At 41.3% G+C, this 27,601-nt stretch overlaps 1 protein-coding gene across 1 annotated transcript in view; it reads right to left on the minus strand.

Annotated features, from left to right (window-relative positions):
* Positions 1 to 26,843, minus strand: part of SNX3 (sorting nexin 3) — a 48,910-nt gene extending 22,067 nt beyond the window's left edge. The window contains exon 1 of the mRNA XM_004605707.3: positions 26,428 to 26,843. Within this exon, the coding sequence (XP_004605764.1) occupies positions 26,428 to 26,589 (162 nt within the window). The 5' untranslated portion in view covers positions 26,590 to 26,843. The remainder of the gene's footprint in view (positions 1 to 26,427) is intronic.
* Positions 26,844 to 27,601: the final 758 nt, after the last annotated feature.

Consider the following 27,601-nt stretch of genomic DNA (forward strand, 5'->3'; position numbering starts at 1 on the left):
TAATATTCTTTATTAGAATAGTGGTTAAGAGCTCAGTCTCTATTTAGGCTCAAATTCCAGCAACAGCACTTAATTTGCGTGACCTGGGGCAAGATAATCTGTTTCTCAATTTGCTAATCTGCAATGAGGATCATAACTGGGGATAATTATGTACAAATTTATTGAAAATGATGGCTTAAAAGTTAAAAGAACCTATAGGATTTCTTTACTATTTGGAGAAAAAAAAACAAAACAAGGGATCATTATTTTGAAATGAATTAGAATGGTAATTCTGGAAGATCATGTTTTTAATCTTATCCTAGGCAAATGCTGTAGTGATTAAAAGAGGTAATGCGGACCAAAGAGATGGTTCAAAAGGCTAAGGAAGCTAGGTTTGCAATGGCACTGCAAGGCACTCAATGTACTGCCACGAGCAACCACGGAGCAATGCTAAGTGGGTCCTCACCTCAAGAAATAAAATGTTTAAGACTGCACCTAGCCTCCATCATTTCCAAAAAATCTAAGCTATTTTTCTTTATTACCTAGTTTACTTTACATGTAGTTCTAATATTACTTTCCTAGACCTTTAACCAACTATTACCGTTACATTTGTTTTTTAAATCTTCTGACATTCACAAGTAATGGGAGTAAATTGAAGACATCAGGACCCTTTATCACCACGGAGTTCAGTGACCATTTCATTCCTTCCTATCCTCCTTTGAAGAACAGCTCTAGGAATTAAGCCTCAGAAATGTAAGGCCAAGTACATACACTACACTGAGCCACATCCCAAACCCGTAATATTCGATTCTTTTTTTTTTTTTTTTTTTTTTTTTTTTTGCTTTTTGGGTCACACCTGGCGATGCACAGGGGTTACTCCTGGCTCTGCACTCAGGAATTACTCCTGGCGGTGCTCAGGGGACCATATGGGATGCTGGGAATCGAACCCGGGTCGGCCGCGTGCAAGGCAAACGCCCTACCCGCTGTGCTATTGCTCCAGCCCCAATATTCGATTCTTAAGAGCATTTTCTTATAAAACCAAATACAGAGAACATTTGAGATACACAATCCATATTCAAACTTTATTAATTGTCCCAATAGTATCCTGTAGGTTTTAAAAACAGAACCTGGAGCTGAAGAGAGAGCTTAAAGGGCTAGTGTATAAGTTCTATCTGCCTTTCCTGCACTTCATGGTTCTGCAAGCACTGTCTGGTGTGAACCTAAGCAATATGCTGTTAATAATCCTTGAGCACAAATGGAAGTAGCCTCTCAAATCAAGAAGAAACCAAGAATCTAAATCAAAACCCAAAGAACCAACAGAAAATACAGGGGAAAAAAAGGATAGCACAGTAGAATACAGTAGCTGCACTGTTAGAGCAGACTTAACACACTGCCCAACTACAGTTTGATCTCCACCACCATATGTGCACAATTAAGGAGTGATCCCTGAGCAGTGCCAGTAGAACAATTTTAGCACAACTGAGTGTGGCCCAAAACCTAAAAGACAAAAAAAGACTAACTTCAAAGATAGCTGGTGATCTGCATGATAATCTTTCACACATTCCCCAAGAATCCAAAGCTAGCAGGTATCTCTGCCACCACAAGTGAGCAGCACCTGCAACCTTGGGGGACTGCCAGTTTGGGGAAGTATCACCAGGAACAGTCCGGGGGTACCCTGAGCACCCCTTGGGAGCTCCCCTTGAACATAAATAAATAAATAAATAAATAAATAAATAAATAAATAAATAAATAAATAAATAAAAGGTGCATGCCCCACTGAGTAAATAAGCAAGCACTGCAACCAAGTATGCAATCTCCACAAATTACCTTGACCAACTTCCCACTACCATCACCACACCAAATAGGTAAGAGGGATGGGAATATATTTTTAAAGGTGGGGTGCTGGAGAGAGCTTAAAGGGCTGTGTGTGCTTGCTTTATCATGTGGTCCTCCAGTATCATGAAGTGTGGCCCCCTAACAAGTAGAAGGAAAACCAGAATCTAAGAACCAGTGTCTTACCTTTTTTTCCATGGGGGTGGAAGTGTGGGTAGGAAGATGGAGTTCTGAAGATGCTGGGGTTCCATGCAGTACCAGAACCAAACCCAAGGATCCTATGTGCAAAATATGTGCTCCAGTCCTTTGAGTCATTTTTTTCAATCCTGCCTTGCTATTTTTTAGTCTCTTTTATCTAGAACATCATTTCAGCCTTTTTGCCATTGAACACATTGATAAGAGATTGGGGTATGTATTTGAAATACATTCTACATCTGAGTTTGTCATTTCATAATCAATCCACACTGAGTATTTTAAGCAGGAATGCTGAAGTCCTTGCCATGCATTGCAAAAGAAGGTACATGAATTAGTTATCAGCTTGGTTAAGGTGAGTCAGTAGATTTTCTTTAATGAAGAGTCAGGAGTAACCCTAAACACAACCGGGTGTGGCTCAAACCTCCTTCATGTTCTCACTTTCCCCAAAGAAATATCTTACTCTTTGCCAAATATAAAATAAATATAAATGAGTACAATATATTCACGATTTAATATAAAGATTTGTAAGATTTAAAGTCTACCTCCCTTGAAGTCACAGAAATCTGTAGTACAACTGGGGAGCAATCCCCAAGGTTCTTTGTACCTTAGTTTTTCTTTACAGAGAATGTACTTTGCCATGGAATGATGATCCTCACCCCATGCTTATCTTTTAGACGTAAAGCACATGACCTGCACATATGAAACCTTGGGTTCCATTGCAGGACCACATGCATCACCTCAGCCCTTCTAAAGAGGTTCTAGCCCTCTGGTGTGACCCTCACAACAACAACAAAAACAAAGAAAAGAAAAACAAAGAAACTATAACAGACAGATTTGTTAAGATAGGAGACCTGAACATTTAAAAAACAGAAAAGAATGAGACTAAAAATCTTTTTAGGAACCAGGGAAATTTCTCAAAAGGCTGGAGCATGAACTCTGGGTCTCAGGTTTAATCCCCAGCACATGGTTTCTCCCCATCCCAGCCCTGATAAACCAGAAGCCAGGTAAACACCCCTACCCATGTTTTGTGTTTGGGTCACACCTGGTGGTGCTCAGGGAATCATATGAAGGTGCCAGATCCAACCTGGGTTACCATCATGCAAAATAAACTCACTGTACTATTTCTCCTGCCCAAAGCTGGATAATATTAAACTGCTACTTATGTAACAGAGAAAACAACTATTTCCCAGAAAGAATAATCATGTAGAATAAAAGTCACCAAAAATAAAATGGGCATTACACAGGAATCATGAGAGCTCTTAAACAAGTATAAGAGAGGAAACTGCCACACTGTTGGTTCTTTAAAAAGCTGAGTCTTACCCATAATTACACAGACTGACCTATTAAAGTCAGCAGCTCACAGATACTTTATATGAAACTTGATTATCACTGATAGTCACACAGAAAACCAAGCTTCAAAATGTGGTCACATGAATACAGGCTAACAATAGATATAAAAATGTTTACTAGGTATTTCTAGTATTTCTTCAGATAGTGTCATGTATACATTTAAAGAGAGAGACTGGCAACAACATCAAAAGTACACTCAATAGACTATACTCTATTCAACTGATCCTGAGATGTAAGTGGATGCCCCACTGCAGTTCTTATTAAATGGCTGCATTTCTCCAAATATCTACATCTAGATATAAAGGATAAGCTGAGAAGTGCTTAAGCTATTACTTCGTCCTTCAGTACTTTTGATAACAGTTTAACCCAATTTGGAACGGCATAAATACCTGGAGATATGGTTTATAACCTAGATGAACTCTAATTATGGCTACAGAGAAGTCACTTAAGTGAATAAGCCTTTAGTCTGGAAAACCTTTGAAATGTAGATTGTCACTGAGCCAAGGTATTTAGTTTCTTTTCTTTAAAGAAAAAGAAGGACTTTCAATGATACAATTTCCCTTTATTTTAAAAGAAGTATCCTTTATGGTATGATATCCAAAACAATAGAAAAGAAATTATGCTGGTTTAATATATGATCTAAATCATTCCTTACTTTGTACCTATTCTTCATTTGTGCATTAGCAACAAGATTCCTTCTCGAATTCAGGAAAGCGTTCAATAAGCAGCCTTCAAGGGAATCGTGTGTAATATTTCTACTGTAAAGGAAAATCTGTTCGCTGATTCATGAACATTTCATGAACAGGCTCATGCAAAGAACACTGCCTATTAATAGCACAAGACCAATTTTTTATTTTGGGGCCACACCTGATAATGCTCAGGGGTCAGTCCTGGCTCTGTGCTCAGGGATCACTCCTGGAAGGGTTCCAGGGTCCATATGAGAAACAAGGCGAGCACTCTACCCACTATACTACCACACCAGCCCCATATTTTAGGTGACTCTAAGCTGCTGTCAAAGACCACTATCTTTAAACTACTAAATGTGAACAGCAGAGCACAGGAATGGAGGAATTGTATGATCATCATATCATTCTGATTTAACAGAACAGACATGAGCAATACTCTTTTCTTTCACATCCTCAGGAGAGTAATTTGAAATCTGCATCATAAGCACACTGAGGGCTTCCCTTGTACACACTCAACTGGGATTCAATCCCTGGCATCCCATGTAGTCCTCGTCAAGCCCTGCCAGGAGTGATCCCTGAATAGAGTAGAGGAGTAAGCCCTCAGAACAGCCAGTTATGGCCCCAAAACCAGGTGGTAGGAATAGGAGAAAACAGGACAAAGGACAGTTATTTTAGGTAAAACTATTATGTGAAAACCAATAAAAGAAGATAAATTCAAGGATTGGAGAGGAGTACAGGGGTTAAGGCACCTGCTATACATACTGCATACCCTACTGATGCCTGGCACTACCTATGGTGCCCCAAAGTACCACCTCTGTGCTTAGGGGTAACTCCTCTGAGCACAGAACCAAGAATAATCTGAATGCCACAAGGTGTGGCCCCAAAACAATAAAGCCCTTATTAACTATATTCTAAGTTTCTATCTATGCAATATCAGGCATACACGAACTACAGGGAATCTAAAAGTCATCTGTATTAAATTATATTTACATCATGAAATGGGCCAAGGGGATCTCTTTCAAGAATTAGTTACAAAATGCAGTAACAACCATAATTTATCTCAGATCTTTACTGTTTAAGTAAAAGAAAATCTGTACTAGGGCAATCAGTGCAGAAATAAGACAGAGCTAAAACACACATATGAAAATATAAGGAAGTTCGCACTGTATATTCATAAAGGCATCCCTAGAATTAAAAAAAATTCGAATAAATGTTCACTGTAATTGTTTTGCTATATATCCTTTCACATTTTATATACACACCTATTATTTTATTATTAACATCTCATTTGATATATTTAGCAATGATAAATAGAGACTGGCTGGAGCAACAGCACAGAAAGTAAGGAGTTTGCCTTGCACACGGCCGACCCGGGTTCGATTCCTCCACTCCTCTTGGAGAGCCCGGTAAGCTATTGAGAGTATTCCACCCACAAGGCAGAGCCTGGCAAGCTACCTGTGGCATATTTGATATGCCAAAAACAGTAACAACAAGTCTCACAAAGGAGATGTTACTGGTGCCTGCTCAAGCAAATCGATGAGTAACGGGATGACAGTGATACAGTGATATAGAGACATTATCTATATGAAAAGTGGTATAATACAATGGTTAGACACACACCTCTGGAACCAGATGTGTTTTCATTCCAGTTGCTTCAATAACCAGTTATCTGACCCTGGGATGCATGCTATGGATAAAAACTACATAAGGGCTGGAGCAATAGCACAGCGGTTGGGTGTTCGCCTTTCACAAGGCCGACCTGAGTTTGATTCTGCTGCCCCTCTCGGAGAGCCCGGCAAGCTACCCGTGCGTATTGGATATGCCAAAAACAGTAACAATAAGTCTCTCAATGAGAGACGTTACTGGTGCCTGCTCAAACAAATCGATGAGCAATGGGATGACAGTGACAGTGAATAGGGGCTGGAGCAATAGTACAGTGGGTAGGGCACTTGCCTTGCACGTGGCCGACCCGGGTTTGATCCCCAGCATCCCATATAGTCCCCTGAGCACCGCCAGAAGTAATTTCTGAGTGCAAAGCCAGGAGTAACCCCTGTGAATCACCAGGTGTGACCCAAAACAAAACAAAACAAAAGGTAGAAATGGGATTAGAATGACTAGGGGTGGGAGTAGGGGGACTAAAAGAATGGTGGAGAGAAGTGAGCACTCTGGGGGGAGGGTGTGATAAAGGACTGTGTTATGCATTAACAGTAGTGTAAATTACAGTGCTAAAATACAATGGGGGTGGGGGTGGGGGATAAGAATTTTTAAAAATTTAGGACTACTGCTCTCGGTTTAATTCACAGCGCTGCAAAAAAACATAAAAACAGTTGCACGGTTGCTTTAAATTTCTAAGAATAGTATGAAAGTCCCACCTATTTTATAAAAGAATGGAATTGAGGTATTTCTTAACATAACAAAATAACTGAAATACTACAAAAATATATTTAATGACGCTTAACTCACTGGGTGATTCCTAATAAATTCCCTCCTTCACTGAATGTGTTTAGCTACAGGATCAGTAAGGCAACAAAAAATTTGTTTTGGGGGGCATGATTCACATACATGCCTAAATTTAAAGACTGAGAGTTATTATCAAATACTTACATAACGTAGAGAGTACACTACAATACTTTACTCTTTTTTGTAAATTTTTATGAGTTATTATTGGTTTAATAACCTGGAAGTATACTAATCTAACTTTTCATTAGAAACAATTCAGTAAATCTCTAGGAATCTTCATAATTAACCATGGCTAAGGTCAAAAGTAGAGTTTGCAACCTGTCATCAAAGATTTCAATACAATCACTAGGTCAGTACAATTTAAAAATGGTTGAGTATAACCTTTTTTACTATTAGGTATAATAAATATTGAGTAGGCTATTCTGGTTCTTCTCCTTACTATTTAAGATTATATCCGAGTAATATGTGGATCATCTTTTCTCTCCATATTTTCCTTCCTTTGCCCTTCCACTGAGTTGTAAAGTTTGTAAACTTTGCCCATTTACACATTCTGAAGTTTCTAGAGTGTGTGACCACAAATTCAGTTCTGTAAACAACACCTTCAAATTCTACCATACTGAGACCCCAGTAGGAACACACCAAATTAGATGGATAAGTAAAACAGAAGTCAACTATACTCAATAAACTATTCCAGAAGGCTTAACTAGCAATAAACAGTTTAGTAAACTCTCAGATAAGAACTTAATGAGCCCATGATGAGATACAATAATTTTCAAATTTTTCTTTTAATGAGGTATCCAGATAATTCCATTAGCCATTTAGTTGTAATGAGCAATATAAAATAAAATTATTTTGTGCCTGCTAAGGGGACAGGCTTGGGAGGTGATTAGGAAACTGGGGTCAATGGTACAGGGAAAATGACACTGGTGGTGGGATTGGTGTTGGAACATTAAATGCCTATAACAACTGTATTAGCAACAACTTGGTAAATCACAATGTTCAAATAAATTTTTTCATTTTTTTAAAAAAAGAAAAGAAGATCATCAAAAATCCTTCACCACTAGCTCCCAAACCTTACTTGTATGGTAAGTAGTATGGTAAATTAAGTGTGGTATATTTACTAGTACGGTAAACATAAGAGAGTTAAGTCATGGTATTTACAAATATTAATTATCAAGTCTCATAAACAATTAAACTGCTCAGAATGCTATTAATTAAATTCCAAAGTGTCTCTAGTTTTCCTGTGGAACTTTTCACTGTTTTATTCTAGCAGACTTTTCCTGGAACTTTTATAAAAGAACCCTTGAGTAACCAGAACAGCAAAGAATATGGGAAACACTTCTTCTTTCATTGGCTACAGCCAGACCTTTAAAAACCTGCATCAGTTAGTTGCAGAACAGGAAATTACTTCAAGGGCCCTAAGCAAATTATCTGAACTCTAGAGGCTCTCACAAACCAGGAAGCAGATACAGTAAGTAGTTACCCCATACCCAGGGTCTCACTTCCATATTCTCAGATACTTGCAGTTCAAAATTACGTATGATTAGATAGATCATGTAACTTTTATTAGTATTATAATCTATTTTATCACTATTATTGTTAGCCTTACAGTTCTTATGATTAAAAAAAAAATCACCCGGGGCTGGAGTGATAGCACAGCGGGTGGGGCGTTTGCCTTGCACGCGGCCGACCCAGGTTCGAATCCCAGCATCCCATATGGTCCCCTGAGCACCGCCAGGGTGATTCCTGAGTGCATGAGCCAGGAGTGACCCCTGTGCATCGCCGGGTGTGACCCAAAAAGCAAAAAAAAAAAAAAAAAAAAAAAAATCACTGGATAATACCCAGAGGTACTCAACGATCATTCCTGGATGTGCTGGGGGGTACCAAATGTAATGCCGAGTATCAAACTGCAGCCAGCCAACCATCTGCAAGACAAGTGCTTAAAGAACCCCACACTATCTCTGCAGACTCCTAATTTACAAATTAAACTTCCTCATAGGGACTGAGGAGACAGCTCAAAGGGCTGGAGTGCACCTGGCATGTAAAAGCCTTAGTTTGATTCCTGGAACCATATGATCCTCCAGCATTGAGGTGAGAAGAGTTTCTGAGCACCACTTGATCACAGATATGTATAGGGGAAAACAATAAAGGGTTGAGTACTCAATAGCTGCAATTTCAGGCAGCCTGTGAGGGTCTTAGAACATAACCTCAGGAACCTAGGGGGTGAGGGGGTGTAATATATACTGAATCTGTCTGGGATAAGACAGGCTTTATTTAACCTGGATAAGACTAGTGTACAAAGATGACTATGCCTTCTGAAGCACTACTTCCTCTCATTCTAACTTACTTTTTTTTTTTAATTTATTTTATTGAATCACCATGTGGAAAGTTACAAAGTTCTCAGGCTTATGTCTCAGTTATACAATGCTCAAACACTCAACCCTTCACCAGTGCCCATATTCCACCACCAAAAATCCCAGTATACCTCCTACTTCCCACCCCCTACCCCCGCCTGCGTAACTAGTAAATTTCACTTTTCTCTTTACCTTGATACAGTAAGTTTCCATGTTTCAACACAAAACTCACTATTGTTGTTGGAGTTTCCACCCCTAAAAAACCAGCTCTACTGACAAGGAAGCATTTGATAATTAGTTTTCCATTGCTGAGAATGGAGAGATATGAAGTTGTGCGGCTGCGGTAGTGGCCGCATGGTTTAGGATTTCTGTATTTTAGTATTTTAGTAATTAAGTCCAGAGAGATTTATGTTAGAAATTGCATAATTTCCCTTCATTGTATGGGGCAATGGCTTAATTCACAGTCTAGAGACATGGCTGCAAGCAGTTTCTGGGACCAAAAGTAGTCTAGCTGGCCTCCGGATCGTGGTCAATCAGCAGCAAAGCGGCCACACCAAAGTGTGTGGCCACCTAGGTCAAGTCTTGGCAGAGTGCGAATTCTAACTTACTTTTAGTTAAGCTATAGTCTAAGTAAATTATAGTTTATAAACTTGTGTTCAAATTTCCTAATATAATAAGATGACCCTGTCAAGGAAACAAATTAGTAATCCTTTGCAGAATTAGAAAATTTTCTCTGGTTTGAGGAATTAGCTGTAAGGGGGTAATACACCTTACACACATGAGGCCCTGAGTTCCAGTCCTAGCACTGCATGTCCCACCAGCTTTCCTTGGTATCACCAGGGGTAGTCCTGATGACCCCCATCACCAACAGGCCTATCTCTGACCTAAGAATTAAACTATTAGACCCACATTGCTGAACTGGGAAGTGAGTTGACCCTGGGACTGCTGGAGTGGTCCTGCATAAACATAGAAAAAGAAGTTTTCTCTAAATAATCAGAGAATAGGGGCATGTGTGAAGCAGTGAACAGATTCTGAGTATCCAGTGAGATAAAGCAGAGTTAAAAAAGAAAAAACTTCAAGAGAAAAAGGCTTGGCTTTTTCGTTCTTTTTTTTTTTTTTGGTTTTTGGTTTTTGGACTCGGGGAACCATATGGGGTGCTAGTGGTTGAACCTATGTGGACAAGGCAAGGCCCCACCCACCATACTGTCTTCTGGCCTCCAAGTCTTTCGTCTCTTTATAGCTTTATAGATGAGCCATTGTATGTATTCAAAAGGCCAGTATCATTTATAATCAGCTTATGAAGTTGACAAGTCAACTTTAATTCCAAAGAAACTAAACAAACACATGTTTGTCCATCTAGCACTTCAATTTAATTAGTTTCATACTGGTCTGCGGATATGGCTCAGTGATAGACTGTGTGCCTAGCATGCATGAAGCCACAAGTTTGATTCCTCATCAACTAAATGTGATTACTGGTGTCAGATTAAGTGTGCAAGCCTGGGCATACTACAATTAAGTATGCAAACACTGCAATAACAACATCAAAAGAGAAGTCCTATGAGGGGGTGTTGGGAAATAATAAATAACCAAGGTATCTAGGAACTATCAGTTTCAGAAAAAAGTAAATCAAAGATTCTAGAGAAAGGAATGTCAAATAGTCCTTTTTGGTTTGCTCTGGTTTGTTTTTGGACTACATCTGGCAGTGCACAGAGCTTACTCCTAGCTCTGTACTCAGGGATCACTCCTGGAACCCATAAAAGGTGCTGGAAAATAGAACCCAAGTTAGGAACTGTATTTCCAGAATAAAGAACAGTCTTTCAAAATAATATACTAATCTAAAATAATAACCAATGGCCTACTCAACCTATAATGCTTTCTTAATTTTGTTTTATTAGATTATATGCAACAATAATCATTCAACACCATTCTCTTAACTTTGTCCTTTTTGAAGAGGTTGTGGGGGACACATCCAACAGTGCTCAGGAGGCTATTCCTGGCTCTGTGCTCGGGAGACTAGATACGCAATACTGGGCATCAAACTTGGGTTGCCACATAGGAGATTAAGTGGCTTAACCACTGTACTATCTCACAATCCCTCTTAGGGTTCATCTACATAGTTTTTCTTTCCTTCCTTCCTTCTCTCCTTCCTTCACGTTTTTTTCCCTCCCTCCCCACCCTCCCTCCTTCCCTCTTATGGTTCATCTTCCTTCCTTCCTTCCTTCCTTCCTTCCTTCCTTCCTTCCTTCCTTCCTTCCTTCCTTCCTTCCTTCCTCCTTCCTTCCTTCCTTCCTTCCTTCCTTCCTTCCTTCCTTCCTTCCTTCCTTCCTTCCTCTTTCTTCTTTTTCTTTTTTTCATGAGTGAAATTATGGGTATTTGTCTTTCTCTTTCTGACTTATTTTTCTTTATAGGTCACCCTCTAGTTCCATTCAAGTTGATAAAAGAAAAAGATAGGGTTTTTATCTTTTATTATAGCTGAACAGTATTCTATTAAATATAAAAATTTCCTTATTTGGGTGTTTGTTGTTTACAGATCTTGGTTATTGTAAATAATGTTGCAATGAACATAGGTTGCAACAATCTTTTCTTTTTGATTATTCAAAGGAGTTGATTAAAGACTGCATGAGAAAATGAGCTTTACCAACAAAAAATTCTTGTGGTTGGACTTTATTAAGAACAGCAATCTAGTATTTTTCAAAGCTAAATTTTGTCTTTCTAAAAAACTTCTCTTCTAAAGGGAAGAATAGTCTAAAACATCAGTCAGCTCCCAGCAATAGGGCTTACTTTAAGATTTTGTTGGCGTTTGATGAATATATAAGACCAAAAAAAATCTAATTAGCAGTATTATATTTAGCTACCATTTCCTCATTCACTTCTGGCATCTTAAGTAGAAATTTTTCCACAGTTCAGTGTTCTCAAACGAAGATTTTCCAAGTGATTTTTATTTCTATTATGTTAATGCTACAAAAACACTTGTTCAGGGATTGGCTAACTTTTGAGGAAAATGGAGAGAGATGATTTTAGGCTGTACCTATTATTCAACTCTGTCCACTTAGTGAAAATGAGGTCATAAACAGTGGGTCAGAGGTGAGGTGGGGCAGATAATGGGAGGGAACCTGAGGACACTGGTGCTGGGAAATGTGTATTGGTGGACGGATGGGTGCTGGAATACTGCATGACTGAAATCCAATCATGAACAGCTTTGTAAAAATTAAATTAAAAATAAATAGTGGCCAGAGTGACAGACCAACTGATGTGCACTCCCTCACACACTGCCAACCTGGGTTCAATCCCCAGTACCACCTATGGTTCCCAGAGCCCCACCAGGAGTGATCCCTGAGCACAGTGCCAAGAGTAAGCCCTGTGCAGTGCCAAGTGTGGCACAAAAACAAACAATGTGATCATAAATAGTAAGTAACAGGTACACTGTGTTCCAATAAATAATAATTTACAAAAACAGAAAAGTCCACAGCTTGATGATCTTTACTATCTAGATCCATTAGTATTTTAAGAATATTCTCAATTCGAGTATGATGGAATCTTTCTAAATCTAGACATACTCAGCCATCCAAAATTTTTATCTATTTCTATTTCCATCTGAGGACAACAAAGATCAAAGAAAGAAAGGGGTAAAACTTAAAAAAAGACAAAAGGCAGGCCAGAAAAATAGTACAGGAGATGAAGTGCCTGCATTACAGGCGGCCAACCAGTTTGATCTCCAGCATTACATATGGTCCCATGAGCCAAGAGTCAGGATTAAGCTCTGAGCACAGCCAGGTATGGCCCATTTCCCCCACCTCCCAGCAGTGTTAGGGACACTCCTAAGCACTGAGCCACAAATAGCTGAAGAGCACTGCTGGGTATGATCCCCCTGACTCCCTAAAAAAGTAGTTTGATTTAAAATGATGAGATACTAATCTTACTTATTTTGGTCATATTATTCTCCATCATTTAACACTAGTAAACTGACTAACATGCATGTCTCAAGTGAAGTAGTATAGTTAAAATCCCCTGAAAGCAAACTGTTAATCATCTATTTTCAGTAATTCTAACTAAATCTTAATCCTGTGTTATATCCTATCAGATAAGCCAAGTCTTCATGTTTGCTGTCTTTCTCTACTCATATAATTAATTCATAGGAAGAGATCAAAACTCATTCACAATTTGACTGTCAAAACTAAGTTCAATTTTATTACTTGCAAATCATATGAATTCTCCCTAAGAATTAAAATTTCAGACACCATTAAAAAAGGGGGAAAGAATTAGTGACTATTGAATACCTTACTAAAACCATCTTTAGAAGACTTAAAGGACCTTAGAAGGGACCAATCACTAGTTTGCTACAGTAGGAAGGTAATGTTGTTGTTTTTCTCATTTCTTCATATGACCACCCAAGTAGACTAAATTTCCCAGCATCCTTTGTGGCTACATGTGGCAATGGGAAGGGAATATGCCTTTCCCTTGTCTAAAAAGAAGTGATGCTGGGAGTTGATAGTCACAATAGTCACAACAGAATAGCAGCTCCAGACTTTTGCATGTGAGAAAAAAATTTACTTGGGGCCAGAGATAGACAGCTTGCTATGTGCACAGAGTGACCCTAGGAGAAGGGGGAAGGGAAAGGAGGAGGAGGCGGGGGAGAAGTGGAGAGGGAAAGGAAGAGCAAAAAACCCCCAAACCAAAACAAAAATTACTGGCTTAGCTCAATATAGTCAGTGCCTTTTCTTCCCAAAATGCAAAGCTGTGTAGGCTGGCAGGTTTTCAGTTGCTTTCTAAACTTCTTCCTTTCCAAAATCAGCTTTTATTCCCTGGCACATGTCACTGGTTTTCTTCTCCACTGTCAGAATTCATTTCAATTTACTTATTTAGAATTTGCCTCCTTTTTAAAAGCCCATCAAGGTTAACAAGCTCTCTGCTGTCTACATATTTTGCTCACACTTATCTGCCTCCTTTCACTTCTCAGAGAAAGTATAATACAGCCATAAATTATCCTTGCTGTATAGCAGTAATAGGCTCTGTTTAGGATGCTTCTACTAGTACTTCACAAATTCCACTATAACGCAATTTAAAGAGAATCGCTACAATTTCTAAAGCTCCCAGGTGAAGGGAATGTTCAGTGAGGGTGAAAGGAAAAACAGAAAATAAAGAGAGAGCACCTACAAATTCAACTGTTTTGCCATTTAATTGCATTGACTTTGGGAGATGGCTGACCCTTAAGTAACATCATTTTGTTATTTTACTGATGAGAAGAAAAAAAGGAATCAGTACCTATGTGGAGCCACTATTTTTGGATTCTACACATTCTCCCCATCTCTGCATGGGTTTTCTATGTACTCTCACCTCCTCCTACATTCCAAAATGTGTAATTTTAGTCTGAGAGAATTGTGTGTGTGTGTACATGCACGCACACACACACACACACACACACGCATTCCAGAATGAATCTGGAGCCCTACCTTACATCATAAGCAAAAGATATTCTAAATATGTAAGAAAATCAATATGGAGTCCAAAACCATAAAAGATAAAAACGTACATTTATATCCTTTGCCACTGAGCTGGAGCAATCATACAGCGGGGAGGGCGTTTGCCTCACACCAGCTGACCCAGGTTCGATCCTTGGCACCTCACATGGTCCCATGAATACTGCCAGGAGATGAGATAAGGGCCTCTGCAGGGCAGAGTCAGGAGTAACTCCTAAGTATTGCCGGGTGTGACCCAAAAAGCAAATAAAAGTAATAATTAAAAAAAAAAATCTTTGCAACTTCAGGCCAGAGGTAGCTCAATGAGCTGAGTATACATTTTGCATGTGAGGAGTCCATGTTCGGTACCCATCACAGCATAGTTTACTATTAAATGCCACCAGGAGTGAGTGACTCAAGAGCACCCAGCAAAAATAGCCACTGAGCATTGCCAAGTAGACCCTCCAAACAACAACAAAAACCAAAATAAGTCTTTGAAACTTTGGATTAGAAAATAGTTTCTTACATATCAAAAAATCCAAGCAGTCAAAGATAAAATAGGTTAATTGACTTTAATAAAAATTAAAAGCACTGATAAGACTGCTGAATAATAAAGTAAAAATTCAACCCATAAGTTAGAAGACTGTAGTTGTCAAATATGTATCTAATATTTACTTTACAGTATGCTAACTGAAATCAGAAACCAAACAAAAAAACCACCTATTGTATAACTTTTATTTGTATGAAAGTTCAAAATAGGTAAACTGGAGACTCAGGGAGGATATTTTAGTGGTTTGCCAGTGTCTTGGTCAGAAATAAGTGGGCAGTGATTACTGGGGTGAAGAGTTTCTTTTTAAGATGAAAATGTTCTAAAATTCTAAAAAAATCAATAAATATTCCTATCCAGGGTTGGGTTCTTTCTTAGATGAGATAGGATGTGGTTATTCCAATCCTGAAAGGGTAGGAAAATAGATCTAAAATGTTGCTTACTATTAGAAGTGATGTGAATCAATATTTAGAAATTTTGTAATGTTTCTGCGACCAGAAATTTGTGGTAGAAATTTAACTTGCCAGTATCAATTACCTTATGATTATGATAAAACTAGTTTCATTTTTTTGTTATTTTACTCAAACTGGGCTGGAGTGATAGCACAGCGGGCAAGGCGTTTTTGCCTTGCAGCGGCTGACCCGGGTTTGATTCCTCCGTCCCTCTCAGGAGAGCTCGGCAAGCTACCAAGAGTATTCTGCGCACGGCAGAGCCTGGCAAGCTCCCCGTGGCGTACTGGATATGCAAAAAAAAAACAGCAAAAAGAAGTCTCACAATGGAGACGTTACCGGTGACCACTCAAGCAAATCGATGAACAACGGGACAACACCGCTACAGTGCTACTCAAACTTGCAATTCCCAAAAACCTATCAGTGAACTAAGGACTCACTGCATTTAACTTTTCTAAAGTTCATTTATTTCTAACTGCCAATGTTCCACAAGTTGAGTAACGTGATTATGACAATCCTTGTCTTCTAAGAGATTACAAAATATATAGGAACTGAAGAAAGTAATGTCAAGACATTAAACATAATCCTTAAACAGGGCAACAAGAATACAGAGGAAGGAAATGCAGCCTCAAGTTAAGACATCAGCAAAATCTCTAAAAAAAAAGGTGATAATAAGTCCTGCTGACAAGTAGTGGTAGCCAGAAAACGCCACTAAAGGAACTTGTTTTTGAAAAGAGGAAGAGTGTGCAAAGGTCTGGATACTAAAAAACTCACTTATTCAAGAGATACAAGCAGCTGAGTAGGACTGAATCATAAAATCAAAAGAGGAAAGGGTAAGAGATGAGACTCAACAGTGACTTCAGCTTCTACACTTGCAAGGAGGATATTATCTATTTTTCTTGCCTCAAAGATGAAATTATGGGCAAGGATAGCTAGCCCAAAGAGCTTAAGCATGTACTTTACACACAGGAACCTCTGGTTCAAACTTCAGCACTACATAGTTCTCTAAGCACCACTATAAGTGACCCCTAAGGATCACACTGGGTACAGTCCCTTAATGCAACTGAGTATGACCCCAAAACAAAACAAAACAAAACAGAGAGGTTGTACAGCAGGTAGGGCACTTGCCATGCAACAGCCAAAGTGGTTTGATCTTTAGCACCTCATAGGATCCCTGAGACCTCCCGGAGTGAGCTATGATCATAGAGCCAGGAGTAGTAAGTCCTGAGCACTGCCAAGGCGGTTCCAAAGCCAATAAAAGCTGGACTACACACCTTGCATGCAGGAAGCCTATGCTTGAAGCTGGGTTTAATCCCTGGAATGATATGGCCCCCTGAACATTATAAGGAGGGAGCAATCATTGAGCACAGCAAAGAAGCCTCTCAGTAACAACAGGCGCGTCTCACTGCCTAGTGCAAGTATGTGAGCACAACTAAAATGAGAACATATGGAGAGCATCACAATTCCTGGACATCAAAATAACAGAGTTTGTAAAGGTGTGGGGAGATCAAACTACATATATATGGTACAAAGTCTTGAAAATAACAGGGACTCAAGTCATAAATTATCATCACTTTCTCAGCTTTAACTTACATGGAGAAAAACTCGGCTTTCAAAAGTACCACTAGCTGGGGCTGGAGAGAGTGGAACATGTAGGAAGCTTGCCTTGCATGCAACTGACCCGGGTTTAATTCCCAGCATTCCATATGGTGCCTTGAACACTGCCAGGAGTAATACCTGAGTGCACACCCAGGAGTAACCTCTGAGCACTGCTGGGTGTGGCAGTTAACACCAATTAATTAACCAATCAACAAAACTCTTCAAGTCATTTGTTAGTAACAGAATTTAATACTAAGCTCTTTTTAGCTATTTTTCTGGGTGCATCTTACCTACTACGAATTACTGAGAAGTCAACTCCCAGGCCTCAAAAGTACCAACATTAAGATTTATTAAGAACCTTATAAAAGGTTCAGATACTTGAGGGTGCCCCAGTACTAGGATGCAGACAGGAAACGTTTTAATATACTGCTTTAAATTAACTACAATTAAGCCATTTTGTCCTTTCGTTTTGTGCTGCCAGGGATCAAGTCCAGAGCCGAATTCTTAAAAGGTATGAAGTGTACCACTGAGCCACATCCCTAGTCCTATAAAGCAACTCTAAACCTGAACCAGATTACTGCCAATCTAATTCTGGCTATGTCAACATTTAGATACTTTTCTCTGGGTATGAGAAAGCATTCTGTGCTTTAACTCACCAACCAACAATTCAACATAATAGGATGCTTTGTTTTAGTTTTTGTGATGGGACGACTCCTAACAGTGTTCAGGTTAGTTCTGGTGGTACTTATATAAACCAAGTGGTCCTACGAACTGAACCCAGGCTCCTGCATGCAAAACTTGTTATCTCCCTGATCCCTAGGACTACTTTTTAATTGCCACAGCCTTCCCACCCATCTTTAAAAAAAAAAGTAGTTCACAGTATTTGATTACATTTAATATTCAAACATCAATCCCACACCATTAGACCTTCCCAACCACCATATTAAGGACGTTTTCATCCCAAACCCCAACTCCTGCCCCAAAGCAGAACCAAAATAATATATTTTGTATTGTATGTTATGAAAAACCGCTGAAAATGCTATTTTGGGGCGGGCGGTGGTGGGGGTCTAACCCATCCCTCTCCGGTGCACCCCAAATAAAACAGCCTGGCATGGGGTCTGGCAGCATGGTTATGGTGAGTTTCATGTTATGCTCCCTTTCAGAAGAGGACACGCAAGTCTGGATGGTGGCCTATGACGAGATTATCTGGTGCGCCAGCCAGAGGTGACGTATTGGTGTGACTGCTGAGTTGCTGGAAATAGGGAGATATGGTGGAGAATCCCTGTTTCTGTTTCCACTGAACCCAGAGATCTCAGTCATAAAGCTTCCCACCCATCTTAAGGGATGGGTTACGGCTGGGGATAGAGCTCGGGGGTAGAGTGCTTGTCCCGAATGTGTAAGACCCAAGATTTGATTCTTGGTACAGGGGAAGATGGGTGGGGAAGAGGAAGGGTGGGGGAGGGGAGAGAGAAAAATGGGAAGAGAGGTAAGAACAGGACTTTCGATGCTAGCAACATATTTTGTCTTGATGGAAATCAGCTGAAGCTGATAGCAAAAAAATGTGTATCAGTCATCTCAAGGCCAATTAATATAGTTACATGGATTCTGTAGATGTTCTCTGGCAGCAAATTCTTTAAAATATTATTTTTGGCCCTTTAACAATGTATCGTTACAAAACCTAAAAAAGTCTAGGATTATTTTTTCCTTCTGTTTTCAAACTACATATTGATTCTACCTTAAGAGGACTCACCCAGAGAAAAATTCTCAGTCTAGGTCTAGAATGGCAAATACTGCTAAGATGCCACTTTTCACCAATCATCTTTCTTGTCAAACATTTATTAGCAAATCTGAGCCAGGGATGTGGCTAAGTTGTAGAGCACCTACTTCGACTAGGTGAGGCCCTGGGTTTAATTCCTAGTACCACAAAACAAAAAATATTATTTAGCTCTATGTTTAACTTGTCAAATTCAAACAATAATTTTTATAACTCAGATGATGGATGTTAAGTAAACTTACAGGCATCATCATCTCTTGATATATACATATTGTTAATCATTAATTTTCTTAAATTAATAAAATACTATCAATGATATCTAAAAAAACTGGAGGGGGAATTACTAGCATAGGGCCAGGGAGAATACAGGTGTTAAGGTGCTTTCTTTGCACATGGCTGACCAGGATGTAGTCTCTGGCACTACATATGGTTCCCCGAACCCCACCAGGAGTGATCCCCAACTAAAGAGCAAGGAGTAAGCTCTGAGCACTGCTAGTGTGGCCCCTAAAATAAAAGGTAACAATAATCACTATACACCTTACAAAATGGAATACTCTAATAGTTATTTGGACATAAATGTGTACAACTTTCCATATGGAATTACACAAAATGTGTAATTTTTAATATTTTTTGGCTTTGGGGTCATCATACACAGTGGCACTTAGGCACTACTCCAGCTCAGTTCTTGGGGATTACTCAGTGGTTCTTAGGGGTCAATGTAGTGTCAGAACTGAACTCTAAAGACTGTATAAAATGCGTGCACTCCTGCTTGAGATCTCTCTAGCCCAAAACATATGATTGTTTAAAACACGTTTTTAAGTCTACTTGGTTAGGGAACAGGGAGATGACTCAACAGGCATGAGCTTTATATTTGGGAGCCCCAGGTTGAATCCCCCACACCACATGTCCTTCAAACACCCCATACACATACATAGGAGGGATCAAAAACAAACAAGTCTAGTTGGCTAAGTACTGCATGATATAGGTTCTTTTTTTAACCACAACTGCCTCAATGAAAGTATAATTCCAGGGCAGAAAGGCAGCTAAATAAGCTGAGTGAGTGCATGCATGCATGCAGGAGTCTGGGCTTAAACCCCGACAACTCATGGCCCCCCTGATCATCATCAGGAATGACTCTTGAACTCAAAGTCAGAAGTAGTTCCCAGCACCATCAGGTGTGGCCCTCCCCCAGGGAGAAAAAAAAGAAAGTGCTCTTTGGCCTTGGATATGAAGGGGACATAATCATTTTAGAAGCATCACGAGAAGACCTCCACAAAGTGCGTCACTGTGACTCCTTCAGAAGCCAGGTTACAAGTGTGGCTACCCTGCCAAGCAGAAGAGAAAGATAAGTGAAGTGCTACGATGAAAAGAATACCGTTAGGACTGGGCAAATGAGGTACCTGGAAATTAACTGTATACTGCCAACATGCGCACAGAATCCACAAGAGAACAATGTCTAAACCCAAAAGAGTAGCTGTTGCAGTCTACAGTTCATATTAAGGATTTCAATACCTTAGTAGCAATGTTCTACTTGAGAGAGTGTGTGTGTGTGTGTGTGTGTGTGTGAGAGAGAGAGAGAGAGAGAGAGGAGTGAGTGAGAGAGCAAGTGAGAGCACACGCTCGAGAGAGAACACATATTTCTATTTCAAGTAGGTTCCTTAGAGAAAAAAGTTCCTAAACTCGGCTGGAGCGATAGCACAGCAGGTAGGGCGTTTGCCTTGCACACAGCCAACCCGGGTTCGAATCCCAGCATCCTATATGGTCCCCTGAGCACTGCCAGGAGTAATTCCTGAGTGCAGAGCCAGGAGTAACCCCTGTGCATCGCCGGGTGTGACCCAAAAAGAAAAAAAAAAAAAAAGACAAATGTTTGGGCTGGAGCGACAGCACAGCGGCAGGGCCTTTTTCTTGCATGCGTCCAACCCAGGTTCGATTCCTCGGCCCTTCTCGGAGAGCCTAATGAATATACCTAACACAAATCATAGATATGCATAAATTGCAAAAAAAAAAAAGTTCCTAAACTAACACAAAAAAGTAGATGATGGCTAACTCTTAATTTAGAAAATATCTGCTGCATGGAGAAAGAGGTAGCCTTTGAGTACCAATTATGTTTGAGTATCAATTATATTATTATGTACCAATCACTATGCTAAAGAGACTTATGTGCCTTATTTCCTTTAGTCCTGTGAGGTAGACACCATTTCCAGACCTATTTTACAAAGGGGAAGTGGAACTGAGATTTTGTACCTGTCTTAACTCATAAGTGACAATCTATTCTTTGACTAAGGAGCTATCTCAGACCACAAGAACCAGTCTTTTAACACTTTCACTTCACTGCTATTTAAAAACATTGTGCCTGGAGCTGGAGAGACAGTATATCAGGCAGGCTGCTTGCCTTCCAAGTGGCAGATCTAGGTTCAACTCCGTGTGATCCACAATCCCCATCAGGAGTGATCCCTCATTGGAGAGCCAGAAGAAAACCTCAAGAACTTTAAACTCTCCATCGAAACACAAACTTCATCAAAAATAGCTGGATTTTTTTCTTTATCTTTCTCTTTAATATGCCAGAATAATTCTAGAGACTGAGTTTTCCTAAGCTTTTAAGCATAAGAGTATTCTCTATTGCACCTATCCATTAGAACAATTAAAAAAAAAACATTAAGCCCAGAGATGTAATCAAGTGATCCTATTAGTCTTAAACATCATTCTCAAACCAGAAGATAGAGTGGGAAACTTGTATACCAAGTACCACCATCCATATAAAATTACTGTGAAGAGTAATTTCAATCAGAGCCTATAAAACTGAATTTTTTTCTCAAGACCAGAATTAGGGTAACTAAAAGGGCCCTACCCATGGAATATAAAATGGTTTGCCATGTGGCAACAGCATTAGGGGACAGGGAGAGCAGCAACAATTTAGAAAAGCAGTAATAAATAAAATGACAAAAATTATTTATTAATTTCACTGGCCATTCAAACAATACAGACTAATTACCTCAAAAAATATGGGGCTGGAGTGATAGCATAGCGGGTAGGGCGTTTGCCTTGCACGCGGCCGACCCGGGTTCAAATCCCAGCATCCCATATGGTCCCCTGAGCACCGCCAGGAGTAATTCCTGAGTGCAGAGCCAGGAGTAACCCCTGTGCATCACCAGGTGTGACCCAAAAACCAAAAAATATATATATATATATAAGTATGTATATATATATATATATATAAGTATGTATGTATATATATATATATATATATATATATATATATATATATGCTGGGCTAGGAAGATGGCTCAACAGATTGGAGGTTAAGCTTTGCTTGTGGGACGCCCTGTTTTGGTCTACAGTAACGAATGGTCCCCCGAGCACCAAGCTGGCAACAATCCATAAGGTGGAACCTATTTCAAAAAAGTAAGGCCAGAGTGATAGTATGACAGGTAAAGCACTTCCCTTGAACATGGCTGACCCAGGTTCAATCCCAGGCACATGTGGTCCCCCAAGCCAGCCAGGAGAAATCCCTGAGCACACCTTTGTTAGATGTGACTCAAAAAAATACAAAACAAAACAAAAAAAGTGAGAGCATATGCTGCTTCATTAAGATCCAGTATCTCACAATGTGGTATCCTGAGTTTAAGTTCAAACCATTAAGAACCTCAATTACATCTTAGAAGGCACTTGCACCTTGGTCACTAACACACTATGAACTGGCTTATACAAAAACACAAACTAGTATGAGTATATACTGTTTATTCTGTAACTCATTAATCACTTTTTTTTTTTGAGGTCACACCCGGTGATGCACAGGAGTTACTCCTGGCTCATGCACTCAGGAATTACTCCTGGCCGTGCTCAGGGGACCATACGGGACGCTGAGAATGGAACCTGGGTTGGCCGCGTGCAAGGCAAACGCCCTACCTGCTGTGCTATTGCTCCAGCCCCACATCATTAATCACTCTTAATAATTAATTTCTTTAAAATGTACAGGGCTGACCTTTTGGAAAACAATATGGACGATTCTCAAAAAACTAGAGGTTGAGCTCCCATTTGACCCAGCAATACCACTGCTGGGAATATATCCCAGAGGAGCAAAAAAATATAGTCGAAGTGACATCTGCACTTATATGTTCATCGCAGCACTGTTTACAATAGCCAGAATCTGGAAAAAACCCGAGTGCCCTAGAACAGATGACTGGTTGAAGAAACTTTGGTACATCTATACAATGGAATACTATGCAGCTGTTAGAAAAAATTAGAGGTCATGAAGTTTACATATAAGTGGATCAACATGGAAAGTATCATGCTAAGTGAAATGAGTCAGAAAGAGAGAGACAGACATAGATTGCACTCATCTGTGGAATATAGAATAGACTAGGAGTCTAATACCCAAGAATAGTAGAAATAAGTACTAGGAGGTTGACTCCATGGCTTGGAGGCTGGTCTCTCATTATGGGCAACTCAGAGAAGGGAACACCAAGTAAAATGTGGTCGGAGGTCATGTGGGGGAGGAATGACTCGTGCCGAATGTAGACTAGAGACTGAACACAATGGCCGCTCAACACCTTTATTGCAAACCACAACACCTAATCAGAGAGAGAGAACGAAAGGGAATACCCTGCCATAGTGGCAGTTTGGGGTGGGGGGAGACGGGACTGGGGAGGGTGGGAGGGACCCTGGGTTTACTGGTGGTGGGGAATGGGCACTGGTGAAGGGATGGGTTATCGAACTCTGTATGGGGGAAACATGAGCACAAAACTGTATAAATCTGTAACTGTACCCTCACGTTGATTCACTAATTAAAAATAAACTATTAAAAAAAAAAAGAAAAAGACCTGGAGAAAAAAAAAGAAAATAAAAGTTAAGCTCAGAATAAAATGACTTGACTCTAGGTATATGGTGAAAAACTAGGAAAACCAGTATGTAAAGCTATACTTTTAATATAATTTAATTAATCCTTGCTAAAATAAAATAAAATAAAATAAAATAAAATAAAATAAAATAAAATAAAATGTACAGGACTGAAGAGACAGACTAGCCTGTAGGGTGCTCACCTTCCATGCAGCTGACCTGGGTTTAATTCCTAGCAACTCATACGGTCTGGAGTGCACCAGGAATGATTCCTGAGCACAGAGCCAAGGAGTAAATTCTGAGCAGAGCCGGGTGTGGCCCAAAGCCACCCACCCACCCCCAAATAAAAATTCTTTAAAAAATAAAAGGCTTGGAGATAAGGTTCAGCAGTAAAGCACATGCACTGCCTATCTGAGGAGCTAATTTCAATCAACAACAACAAATAACACATTAAGTAAAATACAATCAATCATATAATAATCCATTTACTTTCGCAGTGCTGGGATTGAACCCAAGGCCTCAAGTTTTTAAAGTTTATTTTCTATTACTTCAGTGCTCGGGACCACCAGTGCCAAACCCAGATCTCTGAGATCTCCTCATAATTTATTTTTAAGTATCACGTTAGGAGCTGGAGAGATGGTATGGGGTCAAAGTGTATGCCGAACATTAAGAGGCCCAGATTTGATCCCCAGATGGCAAGGTGCCCCACAAGCACAGGTGGAAGCAGTCCTTAACACTTCCAGGTATGATGCAAACTGCCCCCCAGAAATAAAGTATCTCAACAGCTATTTGGGCAGACGGTTTGAGACGGGATTTTTTGGCAGGGGGCCACACCCAGCAGTGCTCAAATGCTGCTCCTTGGGTGTGGTTCCTCATGGTGCACAGTGACCCAAGTTAGGGAGTGACCCCTGGGCCTCTCTCATACAAAGCATGCTTTCTCCCAACGCCTATTTTTAAAATAATTAAATTACAAGGTCAGAGAGATAATAAGAGGTTACAAAGCTTGCCTTGAATCTAGCAGATCCTGGTTTAATACCTAGCACTGCACATGATCACTTGAACTCAGACTGCAAAGAGTGACTCCTGAGTATTGAGCCCAGGAGTTGCCCAAGAACACCACTGAATGTGGCTCATCCCTCCTCCCCCAAATAAATAAAATAATTAAAATTACCATACGGCTCCACTTAAGATCATACACTCAGCAAAATGAACAGTTATTCAATGGAGGAAGTGTAGGCAGATTTAGCTTCAGTGTGTAACAGGAAGTACCAGCTATGGAAGTTCAGAAACAGAAATATCAAGTTCTATTTTAGTCTAAGAAATAAAGAAAAACACGCTGGATAATAAAGTAAAAGAGAAAGCTTTCGTGAACTGTCTTCCAAGACAATCCAAAATCTGTCCTATAGTTAAAATGCAAGTTTCACTTTTTCACTAAATTTACAAGCTCGATTTTTGCTCAAAGAAGTTTACATATAGTCCTAAGGAGGCAAGAGTGTCCTGGAACATTATACAGTTTCATATCTTCAAGTCTGATGATTATTACCTTTTTTTTTCTTTTGGCAACATTACGAAAAGCAAATAACCTTTAAGTCCGGAAGTTTCACAACAATGGGAAAATAGTTAACACTACTTAAGACTTAAAATGGTAAAGATGGGGCTGGGGAGCTGGCTCCAAGAACTAGTGTGGCATAGTCCCCCAGCAACCACCACCTGGAATGACCCCCAAAACCCCAGCACCCAGCAAGGAGTAGTCCCAAGGTCGCCAGCTGCCTCCCACCCCGCCTCTCCCAAAAGGTTAAGATGGTAAAATTTGTTTTTATCACATCAAAAAAAGCCGCATAAGTTAATGAGAAATCACTCCACTTCAATGTTAATAGTAACTCGTTATGTAAATTTTGATTACCGAGGCAACGTTCTTGTTATGCTTCCTTTTTAATAAAATAAACTTGCTGGTTGTCTCTAACAGCTGAATTCGTCTTTATGTAATTAATTTTAGAAGACACACTTCCATACAGGCACAAGTTCTCTGAGCCTGAACTCGAGCGAAAGTGAAGCACCCGTCTCAATTAAGCATCTTTCAAATCATCTGAATTACTTATTGCCAACAAATACCGGTTAGGAAATTACAAGTGTTGTTTCTACTTCAGCTGATTCCTTCATTCAGTGAAGTGCAAATCCCGAAATTGAACAGAGTGCAAGGGTCTGGGAAAGGCAAAGGGTTCTGGGGAACGCGGGGGTCGGGTCGCTCGGGATTGTGAGGTCGGCACCCCCCCCTCCAAGCTTCTCTCTGTGGGCTCCAGAGCGTGGCGCCCCGCAACGCGACCTCACTCGATCCCCTCCCCCGCCCCCGGCTTCCTCGGTCTCGACCCACCCAAACCGCCAGGCTTCCGCCAGCTCCCACTCGGTTCTGCTGACCGGGAGGCCGGGGTCTCTGGCGAAGGGCCTCCAGAGTCAGCAGCTCGGCGTGACCGCCTCTGAGGGGGGGGGGGGAGTCTCTCGGGAAGCTTTAACTTTGCGTGAACCCCCTTTCCTCACACTGAGCGCCCGCAGAAAGCCTGTGTTCTGGAAAGATCTACCACCCCTCCAGCCCCCTGGCAACTCAAATGTCTTTTTTTTTTTTTCCAGTTCAGCTGCCGGAGGGGGCCAGCGGCGCTCAACCTACGCCCTCTTCTTCGAGCACCTTCTCCAAGTGCCAGCGCCGGGCTCTCTTTGCAGCGTCCTCCCCACTTTCGCCCTCCCTCGTCTCCCGCATCCGTCCGAGCCCTGCCCACCCCCGCCGGTGGACAGCGCTGCCCGACAGTGCCCCTGAGCAGGCCGGCGGCCCCCCAGCGTGGGGTGGGGTGCGGGGCGGGGGGAGCCGCTCGTGGCGCGGCTGGGGGCGACCAGGCTGAGGGGAAAGTCAGCCTCACCTTGACCCTGATTTCGTAGGTGGTGAAGCGGCCCCGGCCGACCCCCACGGTCTGGGGGTTGCTCACATCGATCTCAAGGAAGTTGCTGGGAGGCCCGTAGGCGTCATTCAGGTTCTGGGGCTTAGTGATCAACCGCCGGGTGTCCGCCACGGTCTCCGCCATTTCGGTGCTTACAGCAGCCGCCGCCGCCCCCGCCGCCGCCGCCGCCGCGGGCTCCCTCCGCCCCCTCCGCGTTCCACCGCCGCAGCCGCCCGCCGCGGGGACACCGGGACTCGCGCGCCGCGCTCGCCAGGCGAACGAGCACGTCAGGCGGGCGTCAGACCCCTCCCGCGCGCGCGCGCCCGGCTCCTCCCCACGCCCCGCCGGCTTCCGTCTCGGCTATTCCGGGCGGAAAGAAAACAGCTGACTCGACGCGGCGCCGCGCCTCAGCCCCAGGAGGCTCGAGCAAGGGGGCCAACGGGCAGCAGCGGGGCCCGGAGGCTGAGGCGAGGCGGGTCACGGGATTTGTAGGCGCGGCGGGGTCTCGGCCGGACTACAAGGCCCAGCATGCACCGCGCGAGCGCGCCGCCGCCGCCGCCGCCGGGCTGCGGGGCCGAGGTGCGGCGCCGCGCCTGAGGGAGCTGGGGTCAGGCGCTTCCTCCCTTTGGCTGTGGGCCTGGGCTCCGTGGGGTGGGAAGGTCGTTGGAAACATCTTCCTTGTGGCTTAGGGAGCTGCGGGAGCCAAAATTAAGAGTGAGGTCTAAGAGGCTCGCCCGCAGCCGAGACACAGCCACCTCCACTAACTCTCCATGCCAACTTAACCACACCGTGAGCCACTGAAAATTCCTGTCTAGGATGGGTGTTGGAACATTGTGTGACCGAAACCCAATCATGAACAGCTTTGTGACTGTGTATCTCACGGTGATAGAATTTAAAAATATATATGTATTAGAAAAAATTTTTTTCTTTCTCAACGACCTTTTTCCACGTGTCTTAAATAATGATCTTGACTTAAGCTTTAAAATAATCACCCTACGATGTGTCTTGGATCCATGTATTAAAGGCAGACTTTTAAAGTAAGAGTAGCCTAAAACTCCTCAAACTTTGAAGTGATCTTACATAAGGTAAAGGCCTAAACGTTTGGGGGCCATTGGCTGGATCCCTAGAAAATTAAACTAGTAGGTTGAACCCTGAC

Source organism: Sorex araneus, chromosome 4 (assembly GCF_027595985.1).
Source record: "Sorex araneus isolate mSorAra2 chromosome 4, mSorAra2.pri, whole genome shotgun sequence".
In the NCBI taxonomy this organism is placed as follows: domain Eukaryota; kingdom Metazoa; phylum Chordata; class Mammalia; order Eulipotyphla; family Soricidae; genus Sorex; species Sorex araneus.